Source organism: Mustela erminea, chromosome 7, assembly GCF_009829155.1.
Source record: "Mustela erminea isolate mMusErm1 chromosome 7, mMusErm1.Pri, whole genome shotgun sequence".
NCBI lineage: Eukaryota > Metazoa > Chordata > Mammalia > Carnivora > Mustelidae > Mustela > Mustela erminea.
The window spans coordinates 26,623,815-26,638,276 of NC_045620.1; the positions used below are offsets into that span (position 1 = coordinate 26,623,815).

General features: G+C 39.4%; 1 protein-coding gene across 1 annotated transcript; it reads right to left on the reverse strand.

Moving 5' to 3' along the window:
- Positions 1 to 251: 251 nt before the first annotated feature.
- DEFB115 (defensin beta 115) lies at positions 252 to 14,225 on the reverse strand. The gene is made up of 3 exons (XM_032353663.1): positions 14,132 to 14,225; positions 11,308 to 11,477; positions 252 to 323 (listed from the first exon to the last, which is right to left on the reverse strand). Exons 1-3 carry the CDS (start codon positions 14,223 to 14,225, stop codon positions 252 to 254), a joined length of 336 nt encoding a protein of 111 aa, XP_032209554.1.
- Positions 14,226 to 14,462: the final 237 nt, after the last annotated feature.

Genomic DNA, 14,462 nt, shown 5'->3' on the forward strand with positions numbered 1-14,462 from the left:
CAAATGAGTCTCATAGGGCTGAAATCAAAGTGCTGGCAGGGCTGAATTCTTTACTGAAGGGGATACTTGTTTCCTTGCCCTTTCCAGCTTCTAGAGGCCTTCTACATTCCTCAGCTTCTGGGTCCTTTCTTCCATCCTCAAAGCCACCAACACCGGGTCTTATCATATCATTCTATCTCCTTTTTCTGCCTTCCCCTTCCATATTGAAGGGCCCTATAATTCATTGTTGAGGAGAGGATTTGCTGAGCTTCTCATTCAGCTCCTCTGGAAGTCTCACATCCAATGCAGATATCAGAAAGAATATGTTTATGTCTTTCTAAATCCTGCATTTAAACAGCAGTTGATCAATTCAGTATTCAGTCATCAGATGTTATTTTTATATGAGATGATTGAATTGTCACTGGTGTTTATAATTAAGTATATGAAATTAAACAGGTACATTAATACTTTATTGTTACCTATTATTATTTTCATATCTTTTTTTAATTTAAATTCAATTAGCTGGGGCACCTGGGTGGCTCAGTGGGTTAAGGCCTCTGCCTTAGGTCATAATCCCAGGGTCCTGGGATTGAGCCCTGCATTGGGCTCTCTACTCAGCAGGGAGCCTGCCCCCGCCCCCCGCCTGCCTCTCTGCCTACCTGTGATCTCTGTCTGTCATATAAATAAATAAAATCTTTAAAAAAATAAATTCAATTAGCCAACATATAGTACAATATTAGTTTTTGATGTAATGTTCAATGATTCATTAGTTGCTCTGACACCCAGTGCTCATCACATCACATGCCCTCCTTAATGCCCATCATCAAGTTACCCTGTCTCCCTAGTTACCTCCCTTTTCAAACCCCTCAGTTTGTTTGGAGTCAAGAATTTTTCATGGTTTGTCTCCCTCTCTGATTTCTTCCCATTTCACTTTCCCTCCCTTCCCCTATGATCCTCTGTGCTGTTTCCTATGTTCCACATATGAGTGAAACCATATGATAATTGTTTTTTTCTGCTTGACTTCTTTCACTTAGCGTAATACTCTCTAGCTCTATCCATGTCAATGTAAATGGTAGGTATTCATCCCTTCTGTTGGCTGAATAATATTCTATTGTATATATGAACCACATCTATTTTTTTTAAGATTTTATTTATTTATTTGACAGACAGAGATCACAAGTAGGCAGAGAGGTAGGCAGATAGAGAGAGGGAGGAAGCAGGCTCCCTGCTGAGCAGAGAGCCTGATGCGGGGCTTGATCCCAAAACCCTGGGATCATGACCTGAGCCGAACGAAGGCAGAGGCTTAACCCACTGAGCCACCCAGGCACCCCGAATCACATCTTCTTTATCCATTTGTCTGTTGAAGGACATCTTGGCTCCTTCCACAGTTTGGTTATTGTGGACATTGCTGTTATGAACATTGGGGTGCATGTGCCCCTTCTTTTCACTACAGCTATATCTTTGGGGTAAATACCCAGTAGTGCAATTTCTGGGCCATAGGGTAGCTCTATTTTCAACTTCTTGAGGAGTCTCCATTCTGTTTTCCAGAGTGGCTGTACCAGCCTGCATTCCCATCAACACTGTAAGAGAGTTCCCTCATATCCTCATCAACTTTTGTTGTTCCCTGTCTTGTTAATTTTAACCATTCTGACTGGTGTGATGTAGTATCTTATTGTGGTTTTGATTTGTATTTCCCTGATGACAAGTGACGTGGAGCATTTTTTCATGTGCCTATTGGTTATTTGCATGTCTTTTTTGGAGTAAGTTAATTTAAATGCAAATCCACTAAACACTCCAATTAAAAAATATTATTTCCAAGTTGGATAAGAAATAAAGCTCAACTACATGCTGCTTACAAGAAACATGCTTAACTATGAGGATACAAGACTTAAAAAAAAAAGATATTATTTATTTCTTTGATACAGAGAGACACAGCAAGAGAGGGAACAGAGGCAGAGGGAGTAGGAGAGGGAGAAGCAGGTTTCCTGCTGAGCAGGGAGCCGGATGTGGGGCTATATCTTAGGACCCTGGGATCATGACCTGAGCTGAAGGCAGCCAATTAAGGACTGAGCCACCTAGGTGCCCCAAGACAGGATATTTTATTCCATCTTAGTCACAGAGAGTCCCTTCCTGACTTTAAGATTCTATGATCTTGTTTACGTTCAGCAAGGAAACACCATGGCCTAACTGGTAGCAACTAGTGCAGATACCAGACATTAGCTGTGCTTTTTCTTTCTGAGTGCTGACCAAAAAGGAAAAACAAAACAAAACAAAACAAAACAAAACCTACGAAACGATACCATTGAAAGAAAGAAAAGGCAAGTCAGAGGATTGAAGAAAATATTATAATATATATGCTTATAATCTAACAAAGAACTCATACCTAGAATATAAAAAGGACACCTACAAATCAATAGGAAAAGAGAGGCAACCCAGGAGAAAAGACTTGAACAGATATTTCACATAAGAGAGTAACCAAGTGGTTAATAAATACATGAAAATGTGTTCAAGTTAATTTCTACATCAGGAAAATGCAAATTGTAGCCATAATGTGATACCCCAGTACAGTTACCAGGTGGTTAAATTGAAAAGGTATACAATAACAAGTGTAGGCAGAGATGTGTAACAACTAGAACTCCCATTGTGGTGGGAATATAACTGGTTCAGCCAAATTGGAGAACTGACAATATCTACTAAAGATGACCAATTATATGCCTGTGATCTACTGTTAGTAGATACATCCTCAGCAATAAACAATATGTATGTATTTCACTGTAAAATATGTTCCAAGGATGTTTCTAGTAGTATAATTTCTACTAGTCAAATAGTGGAAACAACCTAATGTCCATAAAAATTAGGATGGATAAAACACTTCCGGTGGAATTTTTCAAAGAACTGGATCAAATAATCCTAAAATTTGTATGGAATCAGAAGAGACCCTGAATCACTAAGGAAATGTTGAAAAACAAAAATAAAACTGGGGGCATCACGTTACCTGATTTCAAGCTTTATTACAAAGCTGTGATCACCAAGACAGCATGGTACTGGCATAAAAACAGACATATAGACCAGTGGAACAGAGTAGAGAGCCCAGATATGGATCCTCAACTCTATGGTCAAATAATCTTTGACAAAACAGGAAAAAATATACAGTGGAAAAAAGACAGTCTCTTCAATAAGTGGTGCTGGGAAAACTGGGCAGCTATATGTAGAAGAATGAAACTCGACCATTCTCTTACACCGTACACAAAGATCAACTCAAAATGGATAAAAGACCTCAATGTGAGACAGGAATCCATCAGAATCCTAGAGGAGAACATAGGCAGTAATCTCTTCAATATCAGCCACAGCAACTTCTTTCAAGATATGTCTCCAAAGGCAAAGGAAATAAAAGCAAAGATCAACTTTTGGGACTTCATCAAAATCAAAAGCTTCTGCACAGCAAAGGAAACAGTCAAGAAAACAAAGAGGCAACCCACGGAATGGAGAAGATATTTGCAAATGACAGTACAGACAAAAGGTTGATATCCTGGATCTATAAAGAACTACTCAAACTCAACACACACAAAACAGACAATCATATCAAAAAATGGGCAGAAGTTATGAACACACTTCTCCAATGAAGACATACAAATGGCTATCAGACACATGAAAAAATGTCCATCATCACTAGCCATCAGGGAGATTCAAATTAAAACCACATTGAGATACCACCTTACACCACTTAAAATGGCCAAAATTAGCAAGACAGGAGACAACATGTGTTGGAGGGGATGTGGAGAAAGAGGAACCCTCTTCCACTGTTGGTGGGAATGCAAGTTGGTGCAGCCTCTTTGGAGAACAGTGTGGAGATTCCTCAAGAAATTAAAAACAGAACTTCCCTATGACACTGCCATTGCACTCCTGGGTATTTACCCCAAAGATACAGATGTAGTGAAAAGAAGGGCCATCTGTACTGCAATGCTTATAGCAGCAATGGCCACAGTCGCCAAACTGTGGAAAGAACCAAGATGCCCTTCCACAGACGAATGGATAAGGAAGATGTGGTTCATAGATACTATGGAGTATTATGCCTCCATCGGAAAGGATGAATACCCAACTTTTGTAGCAACATGGACGGGACTGGAAGAGATTATGCTGAGTGAAATAAGTCAAGCAGAGAGAGTCAATTATCATATGGTTTCACTTATTTGTGGAGCATAACAAATAGCATGGAGGACATGGGGAGTTAGAGAGGAGAAGGGAGTTGGGATAAATTGGGAGGGGAGGTGAATCATGAGAGACTATGGACTCTGAAAAACAATCTGAGGGGTTTGAAGTGGCGGGGGGGGGCGTGGGAGGTCGGGGTACCAGGTGGTGGGTATTATAGAGGGCACGGATTGCATGGAGTGCTAGGTGTGGTGAAAAAATAATGAATACTGTTATGCTGAAAATAAATAAATTAATTAAAAAAAATAAAAGTATGTGGTTAGTCTCCAAAACAACAACAACAACAACAACAACAAACAAACAAACAAACAAAAAACACTTCTGGAATGTTATATAATGGAATGCTATACAGCAATGAGAATAATAAACTATTGCAATATATAACAACATGAATGAATCTACAAACTTTCTATTGAGCAAAATAAGCCAGATACAAAGGAGTATTTTCTGAATGATTTCAGTCCTATAAAGTTTGTTTTTAAAGATTTTATTTACTTATTAGAGAGATAGAGAGAGACCACAAGTAGGCAGAGCAGCAGGCAGAGGAAGAGGGAGAAGCAGGCTCTCTGCTGAGCAGGGAGCCTGATGTGTGGCTCGATCCCAGGACTCTGGGATCATGACCTGAGACAAAGGCCGCCACTTAACCAACTGAGCCACCCAGGTGGCCCCCTATAAAAATTTTTAAAAAGCAAAAAAAGTTGAGAAGTTCAGGATCATGGTTTCCTTTTTGGCTGGGAGTTAATAAAAGTCAGGATTCTGATTACCTTTTTGGGATTAAGCATGATGGGGAGCCCAAATGTGGAAACAAAGCCTTTCTCTTCTCTTTGGGTAACACATTCTCACCTGGGAGGAGGCTCTGCCCTCAGATTCTGTCTGTGTAGGGTTATCTTTTGGGTTTTTACAGGCTGGTCAATAGAATCAATATTAAGGTTATTGCTATACTCATAATTCCTCGACCAGGTATTGAACCCCTTCTTTCTTCTTCTTCTTCAACTAAAACAATCAAATAATTTGTGTGCATATCAACATCTGGGTTATCAAACATAGCCAGATGTTTCTGAACTTTAGCTTGCTCTTAAGCCAAAAACTTTTATCTATTGACAGTTTTATTAGGTCCATAGGTTATTAGGCAAGTTACTAGGCAAGATATTTTGGTATCTGGGGAGAGCAAAACATCCATAAGCTTATTCTTACTTCATGGAAGGGCTCATGGTGGGACCACCTGGTAGTCCCATTTGACTCATAATTTTTTTTTCTGGTTATCTGAATGCTGGATCCTCCTGTCCCCAGCACATATGTTACCCATTTGGAAAGAGCCTTCCTGACCACCTTATCTTAAGAGTCTTTAGAGCCCAGGTCTGAGGAGGGCCATTTTGAGAAGGCAGGCCAACAACCAGATAGCAGACTCACCAACAATGGTCCTTCTGCAGACACAGAAATATCCTTGTCCTCCTGTGGACTCGGCTAGAACCCCATCTGGCCTTGATTCCTGTCACCAGCACCATGTCAAAGGACCTGCCTGTGTCTCTAGTAATAGTCCCATGGACCTTGGTCTAGCCCCTCTTGGCCACAGTTCAGAAGCAGTCCTCCCCATGCAGAAATTCAGCAGAAAATACATGTATACATGCCCTTGGAGGGAATAACTACCCACAAATGCAATTAATAAATATATCCCACTTACAAAGTCATCAGAAAGAATAAAATAATTAGGAATAAATCTATCCAAGGAGGAAAGACCTGTATCCTGAAAACTATAAAACACTGATGAAAGAAATTGAAGATGACACAAGTAAATAGAAAATAAATATCCCACGTTCATGAATTGGAAGATTTAACATTGTTCAAGTGTCCATACAACCCAAAGCAATCTACAGATTCAATGAAATTGAATTCCTTATTAAAATTCCAATGGATTTTTTTTAGTTTTATGGATTTTCTTTAAAAAATTTTTTTTAATTCAATGTAGTTAGTATATGGTGCATTATTATTAGTTTCAGGGGTAGAATTTAGTGATTTATCAGTGACATATAGCACCCAGTGCTCATTACATCAAGTGCTCTCCTTAATGCCCATCACCCAATTACCCCATCCTACCACCCACTTCCCCTCCAGCAAATAAGTCCATCAAAGAAAGACAAATACCATATGATTTCACTCATATGTGAAATTTAAGAAACAAAGCAGATGAACGTAGAGGAAGGAAGGAAAAATAAAATAAGATAAAAAGAGAGAGGGAGACAAACCATAAGAGACATTTAATTATAAGGAGCGAACTGAGGGTTCCAATGGCTTTTTTCATAGAAATAGAGAAAACAATCCTAAAATTCACACAGAACCACAAAAATCTCTAAATAACCAAAGCTATCTTGAGAAAGAACAAAGCTGGAAGCATCACATTTCTTGATTTCAAATATACTACAAAGCTATAGTAATCAAAACATTATGGTACTGGCAAAAAAACAGGCTCATTAGGCCTATGGAACAGACCAGAAATAAATCCACGTATGTATGGCCAACTAATCTTTGACAAAGTCACAAAGAATATACAATGAGGAAAGATTAGTCTCTTCAATAATGTTTTTGGAAAAATTTGTTATCTACATGCAACATAAAAAAACTGGACACATACCATACCAAAAACATCAACTCAAGGCTGATTAATGATTTAAGCAGAAGACCTAAAACCATAAAGTTCTTAACAACAACAACAACAACAAAAAGCATAGGTTAAAGCTACATGACATTGGCAATGGTTTTTGGATTTGACTCTGAAAGCATTTGGCAATCTAATGGCAATACAATTTTCACTTAAAAAAAAAAAAAAAAGCAAAGGCAACAGACGCAGAAGTAAGTGAAACTATAGCAAACTAAAATGTTTCTGCAAAGCAAAGAAAACCATCAACAGAGCAAAAAGACAACCTCCAAAGAGGAGAAAATATTTAAAAACTATACATCTGTTAAGGAGTTAATATCCAAAATACAAAAAGAACCCATATAACTCAGTAGCAAAAACCAAACGATCCAATTAAATAATGGGCAAAGGACCCATTGAACTGACATTTTCCCAAAGGAGATGTACAAATGGCCCACAGGTATATAAAGAGGTACTCAGTATCACTAACCATCAGAGAAATGTAAATCAAAACCACAATGAGATATTCATTCAACCTGTTAGGATGGTTATTATACCACAGACAAAAGATAACAAGTGTTCACAAGGATGTAAAGAACAAATATACATGGAATGTGAATTGATACAACCACCATGAAGAACAGTATGGAAGTTCCTAAAAAAGTTGAAAATGAAACTGTCTTATGATCCAGTAATTCTGCTTCTGGGTATATATCTGAAGGAAATGAAAATAATATCTTGAAGATATAACTGCAGTCCCTTGGTCATTGCAGCATTATTCACATCGTGAAGACATGGAAACAACCTAAGTGTTTGTCAATGGATGAATGGGTAAAGAAAATTTGAAATCTGTATATTACATGTACATACGTAAGTACATATATATGCAGTGGACTATTATTCAATGTTAAAAAGAAAGAAATCCTGCCATTTTGGACAATTTGGATGAATGTGGAGGATATTATGCTAAGTGAAATAAACCAGACACAGAAAGTAAATTGTATGTGATTTCACTTATATGGTGAATCTAAATTAGTTGAATTCATGGAAAAGAGCAGAAAGGTGTTTGCCAGTTCTTGGAGGGGGTTGGGCATGAAATGGAGAGATATTGGTCAAAGGGTACAAACTTTCAGTTACGGAATAATTTTTGGTGATCTAGTGTACAAGGTGACTATTATTACTAAAACTTTACTGTATACTTGAAATGTCCTGATGGTGTAGATCGTAAGTGTTCTTATCTAGAAAAAAGGTAACTATGTGAGGTGATAGGTGTGTTAAATTAACTTGATTGTGTATACATATATCAAAGCATCACATTGTATGCCTTAAATATAAGCAATTTTTAGTTGTAAAAAAATTAAAAGTAAATTAATAAAAGGATCCTTTTGGGCTGGGAAAGAAGTAAAGAATGAATATATATGGCTTAGGGCAGGTAGAAATACTGATTAGGTGAAATATACAGAGAAGTATATGTTTGTTTTGCAAGAAGAACCTTCCTAGCAAAAGGGGAAGCCTATTTTAAAAAGAGCAAGAAACCCGTTAATTTCAAAGAACATAAGTTGTTTGTGAGGTCCATGGTGGGAGTGGAAAAGGAGGGTACTGAGGTGGACGGGATTATTGTAAAGGAAGTTTATTTATTTATTTATTTGACAGAGAGAGAGAGAGAGAGAGAGAGAGAGATCACAAGTAGGCAGAGAGTCAGGCAGAGAGAGAGGGAAGCAGTTGCCCTGCTGAGCAGAAAGCCCGACAAGGGGATCAATCCCAGGACCCTGGAATCATGACCTGAGCTGAAGGCAGAGGCTTTTAACCCACTGAGCCAACCAGGCACCCCATGAAGGAAGTTTAGAATTGATTCCTATTATCATCGCACAGCTTTTGAAGAGTTTGAAAGGAAAAATTAAAATTTCAGGTCTGGGTTTTAGAAATGATCCACAATAACTGTATGGGAACAGTGGAGTGAGTCAGAGGGGTGATGGCAGACAAAGAGACCAGTAGGATGTAAATGTTACAGTATGTGTGTTTTAATCCACCAGGTCTCCACAACAAAGTATCAGGCTGGGGGCTGAAACAACAGAAATTTATTTTCTCACAATTCTGGAAGCTAGGAGTTTAAGATCAAGGTATTGGCAGGGTTTTTTTTTTTTCTTTCTTTTTCTTTCTTTCTATACTTAGTTTCAGAAGGTAGAATGGTGTGGCAGGGTTGATTTCTTCTGAGGTCTTGCTCTTTGGCTTGTAGGTTGCCATCTTCTTTCTGTATCTTCACACGGTTTTTCTTCTGTGTCCTAATCTCCTCTTCTTATAAGAATGCCGGTCATACCAGATTAGGGTTCACCCTAATGATCTCATTTTATTTTAACTGCTTCTTTAAATTTAGACCCTATCTCCAAATGCAGTCATGTTCTGAGGTACTGGGGATTAAGACTTGACCGTATGAATTTGGAGGACACAGTCAGCCATAACAATGGGCAAGAAAAGATGATGGCTGAATCAGAATAGCCCAGGCAGGGATGGAAAAACAGGTGCTAAGGAGGCAGAGTTGGGAGGTTTTTGTGGCCAACATGATGTGTGTAGGGGGGTGCAGTATGGAACAAGAAGGCAACTAAGATATATTTTAGGATTACGGTTTGAGTACTTAGGTTGAGGTGACTTTCCTGTTTCTCAGTCTCTTCATCCTCCATCATGCCTTTGCTTTCTAAAGTGGCATCTGAAGTCATAGGTAAAGAATGGATTTTCGATATAAACAAATGAAGAAGGCTTTAAGAGTTGAAAGGCATATGGAGTTTATAATCTACTCCAACCTTTCCATTTTGGGGATGGGCAAAATGTGGCTCAGAGTGGTAAGGTGACATAATCACATACTATTAGTGCCTCTGAATTTCCCCTGCACCCTTATCAATTCTTTGGAACTATGGTTTGGAGGTTTCTTTACACAACTCTCTAAGGCTCCTGAGTCCATTTGTAAGCATAATCTCTCCAGCCAAAAATACATAAAAACTTGTAGAAGAACAGGTGGCTTCTTGGGCTTTTCTGCAGCTGTTGGTGTGGTTGAAGTTGGCACCACTGTGCCCAGGTAACTGGAGACCCAGTCACTGATCCACTCTCCAGATAGCCTAAGGACATCTTCTAAGGTTTGGGACATGAATGTTATATGGTGGTATAACAGTGGGAGTAGATGAGGAAACTGATATGAAAGTACTTAGAGAAATGGGTTGAATGGTTAGAAGCTGCCATGATTGTGGATTGCTGTACCTTGTCTTCAGACTGTGTCCTCCAGATAATTATGTAAACAGAGGCAAGGGATAATTTTCACCACTAGACCTGACTGCCATTGGTCTCTGAACTAAGACTATTTACTAAGTGGGAACAATTCCTTCCTTAACTATAACTTGGGATCATTCCTATTTGTGCCTGGATATACAGGTTAGGGCTGGATTTGTTACACATTTTAACCACAAGGAGGCTCCCAAAGCTTTCCCTTCCGCCACACCTTCCACATTAAGGACTTGGGTTCTGGACGGGAAGAGCACAGTGAGCTTTTCTCACTATAGCAATAGTTTCCCGCGTTGAGGAAGCACAACATCTGAACTCGGGCATCATGGGTTCGAAGTGTTGCTACTGAACCAGGAGGGCTAGTTCAGTGGCCAGCGGTACTTGGGGGCAAGCCACTTAAACTCTCTGTGACTTTATTTCCTCTTCCGGCAAAGGAACACAATACTAAATTCTTACCTCATGGAGCTGTTGTTAGGAAGAAAGGAGATTATGTATGTAAAGTACTTAGGACAAGGCTTTGCACACAATAAGTAAATTCTCAGTAAATGCAGTGGTTGGGGGCGGTGTTTGTCTGATTTTTGTTTTGGGGCGGGGGTTGGTTGGTTGGTTGGTTTGTTCTTTGTTTTGTTTTACTCTTTTCCGCCTCCATTTGGGTGGGGGTGGCAATGGTTGCTTCCTCGTCAGAAGACATGCCAATCTTCGGAAAGCTAAGAATGATTAGGAATTAGGGTAAGGGATAAATTCCAGAAGTGAGCCCATGAGGCAGAGCCTTGGGCTGAACCTTGAGTTAAAGAGGCAAAAGACCTCTGGACCACAATGGCCTATCTCAAGACCCTAGGATGGGTCTTAGATAAGGTGTGGCCAAGGTGGAATCTGCATTAGCCTGGAAAACTTCCACGTTGAGGGACCTAGTAGCATGTGGTCAGAGACCTAGGAATTCAGGTGGTAGATCCTATAAAATAGTCTTACAGTGAGAACCAAGAACATTAGTTATGTCCTGACACAACCTACCGATGTTAGGCTACAGAGGATTAGAGAGACAGGATATAATGAGAGCTATAATGAACATATTTTCTTTAATGGACCCTGTGAAGACCCAGCAGGTGTCTAATATCTAAGGACCATGAAGGTGCCCCAGACAGCCATTTCTCCAACTCATAATTCTGGCTGTTGAGAGTCTTGTATCAGGAGTTTTACAGACGTTCAGCTGTTCTTACCTTAGCTTGGTATGTCATCTGTTGTTTCTCAACAGAGTATGGGAGTTCACGCTTTACATCAGGGATGCAACAAATTTTTTTTTCCCCACATCTTTCCTTCTTCCTCTCATTTTCTTTGCAAGATTGCCTGCATCTTCCTTTTCCATAATTACATCTTTTGACCCATCCATCTATCAAAAAACCAAAACGATGAATAAACAAATACATGAAAGAGAGTAAAGACTATAATACTAAGGGTGTTAGTATTGTAGTAATAATAGTTAGGATGAACTACTGAAATGTAATGGCATTCTTAGGAAGATTAAATAAATATGGAGATGTAGAATGCCTAATGCTAGTCTTAACATGTACTAGATATGAGTAGTTATCTTCCTTCCTTCAACCAGCTCTAACTGGACTTTATTTCTGTGCTTGTGATGTTTTGATCTCTGTCATTTTTCAGTCTTGCCACATTGGTTCCTCCTTGTCCCCCAAATCTAGGTGCTTGGACCTGTACCTTCAATTATCTATTTTTTCCCCCTCTCAATTCATTGTTCACTCAACAGTGATTTTTTGAGAACCAGAGTATGTGCCGGCCACTGTTCTTTTTTTTTTTTTTATTAACTATATGTAAAGTCACATGTTTTATTAATTCTAATGTATAATATCACATCTCAGTATATATAATGCACTATTCTGATAAGACCAGAGATTCCAGATGAAATGACATGCAAAATGCTATGAAGGTAACAAAATTCACTGAAGATACAAAGTGTTTCTATGACTAAGCTCCTAAATTTATTTATTCAATATATATTATATGAGTACTTTGATTATAAAAGTATGTGGCCCATTACAGCATACCACTAATCCTGGCATATATTTGACTTGCTCTCTGCATTCCATACATATTATTTTTTTTTCAGAATTATTAAGCATACCAAAATGTGAATGTATTTTTAAAAATTATGTTATGTTAGTCACCATATAGTACATCATTTGTTTTTACATCATTAGTGTGGCCACTTGGGAAAACAGTGTGGAGGTTCCTCTGAAAATTAAAAATAGAACTACCCTAGGACCCAGCAATTGCACTACTGGGTATTTAACCCCCAAATACAGATAGTGAAAAGAAGAGCCATGTGTACCCCAATGTTCATAGCAGCAATGTCCACAATAGCCAAACTGTGGAAAGAAACAAGATGCCCTTCAACAGATGAATGGATAAAGAAGATGTGGTCCATATACAAAATGAAATATTACTCAGTCATCGGGAAGGATGAATGCCCAACTTTTGCACCAACATGGATGGGACTGGAGGAGATTATGCTGAGTGAAGTAAGTCAAACAGAGAAAGGTAATTATCATATGGTTTCACTTATTTGTGGAACATAAGGAAAAGCATGGAGGACACTAGGATAAGGAAGGGAAAAGTGAAGGGGGAGAAATCGGAGTGGGAGATGAACCAGGAGACTATGGACTCTGGGGGGAAAACTGAGGGTTTTGGAAGAGAGGGAATGGGGGGATGGGTGAGCCTGGTGATGGGTATTAAGGAGGGCATGGATTGCATGGAGTACTGGGTATTATACACAAACAATGAAACATGGAACACTACCTCAAAAACTAATGATGTACTGTATGGTGCCAGGCACTGTTCTAATTGCATGTCCCAAATGATGCCCTAGAACAGGACTTTGAACACTGAAGGATTAACTTATACTGCCTACCTGCAGGCTGATGCTCTAGATGGTATAAGTCTCTGTCCTGTTTGTGACTCAACCCCACATAGATCTATAAAACACAGCTTCCTCAGCACACTGGGTTCATTGGATTTTCTCTACTTGTTTTTTCCCCTCTCTACTTGTTTATTCTCCCCTCCTGAGAGATAATTACCAATTTGCTCTTTCTTACCAGGATATTCAGACTGGAAAAATCGGACTCTGATTCCATGAATCAATGTGTAGATTCTTTCTCCCAAAATGTCTTTTGCAGCTGCAACTCCCTCTTCAAAACTAATCTGCCCTTACCAGAGTTTAAGACAAGCTGAAACTGATTAGCCCAGAACTACCTTCTTTTGCTTCTAGAAAAACTGAGTGATTGACAGAGGCTTTCAGTTTGAAAAGCAGATCCAACAGAGGATGCAACTTCCAGCAGCAATGATTCAGAGGGAAATCATGGAAATAATAATCATAAACCTTAGAATCCCCAGGAAGCCTAAGCAGAAAACTTTCCCTTCAGAAAGCGATTCACCACCCAGCCATAAAATCTATCTGACTGTTAGAGAACTATGATCACGTTCAATCTGGAATCCAGAATCGTCTGTCCTAACCCCAGCTCCACACCTTGAACCTATTTTTCACAAGCCTCTAGATATCCAATATCAACCTACAAATTTTTCACTACATATTCTAACACAAGAGCAAGATGTCTCTTCTGATTGCTTTAAAGGAACATTCAAAACTATGTAACAATGAAGAGGTGAAGAAATGGGACTGGTTACTGCCAGAGGTAGTATCCATTAGATGTAGGTTGAAATGAGAGATGGTGGGAAGAGACCCTGTTGACATTTGGGCCAAGGATATTAAGGACACTAGGGATGCTGCAGATGCTTCTGCATATGGAAGGAACTTCGTACAAGAAACTCTGGGCTCTGCCAGTATTTGCCATCATGAAAAACACCATCATAGTCAGGGATGACAGACTGCCATATTCATTATAAGACTGCACTAGATCTCGGTCATCTCTGGGGGTTGCCATCACTGCCACATATGTTCAGTTTTCCAATGATTCTATGACTAGAACCCCATTTTTACTCCTTCTTCCCTCCTCCCCATTGTCTGGTTACCTGGGGAAGCCTGAGCCAGGAGCACAAGGACAGCTAAGGTCAGGACCGAGAGTTTAATGTATCCTGAGAGGAGTGAGGAACGATCCAGCGGCATACTGAATGTGCCAGGAGAGGCTGATCTTCACTCTGCATTTTATTGTCTTGGGTAAGGCTGAGTCATGGACAATAAATCAGAGAAGGGCAGAGTGCTCCACCACCCATCAGCTTGTGGGTCCGCAACATAAATTGATGATCCAATATTCAGAGTCCTTCTCGAGACATCATCTGGGAAGGTGGAAGACATGAGCAGAGAGGATCTACAGGTCCATCACAAGTCTCTGGCATTGTGGAG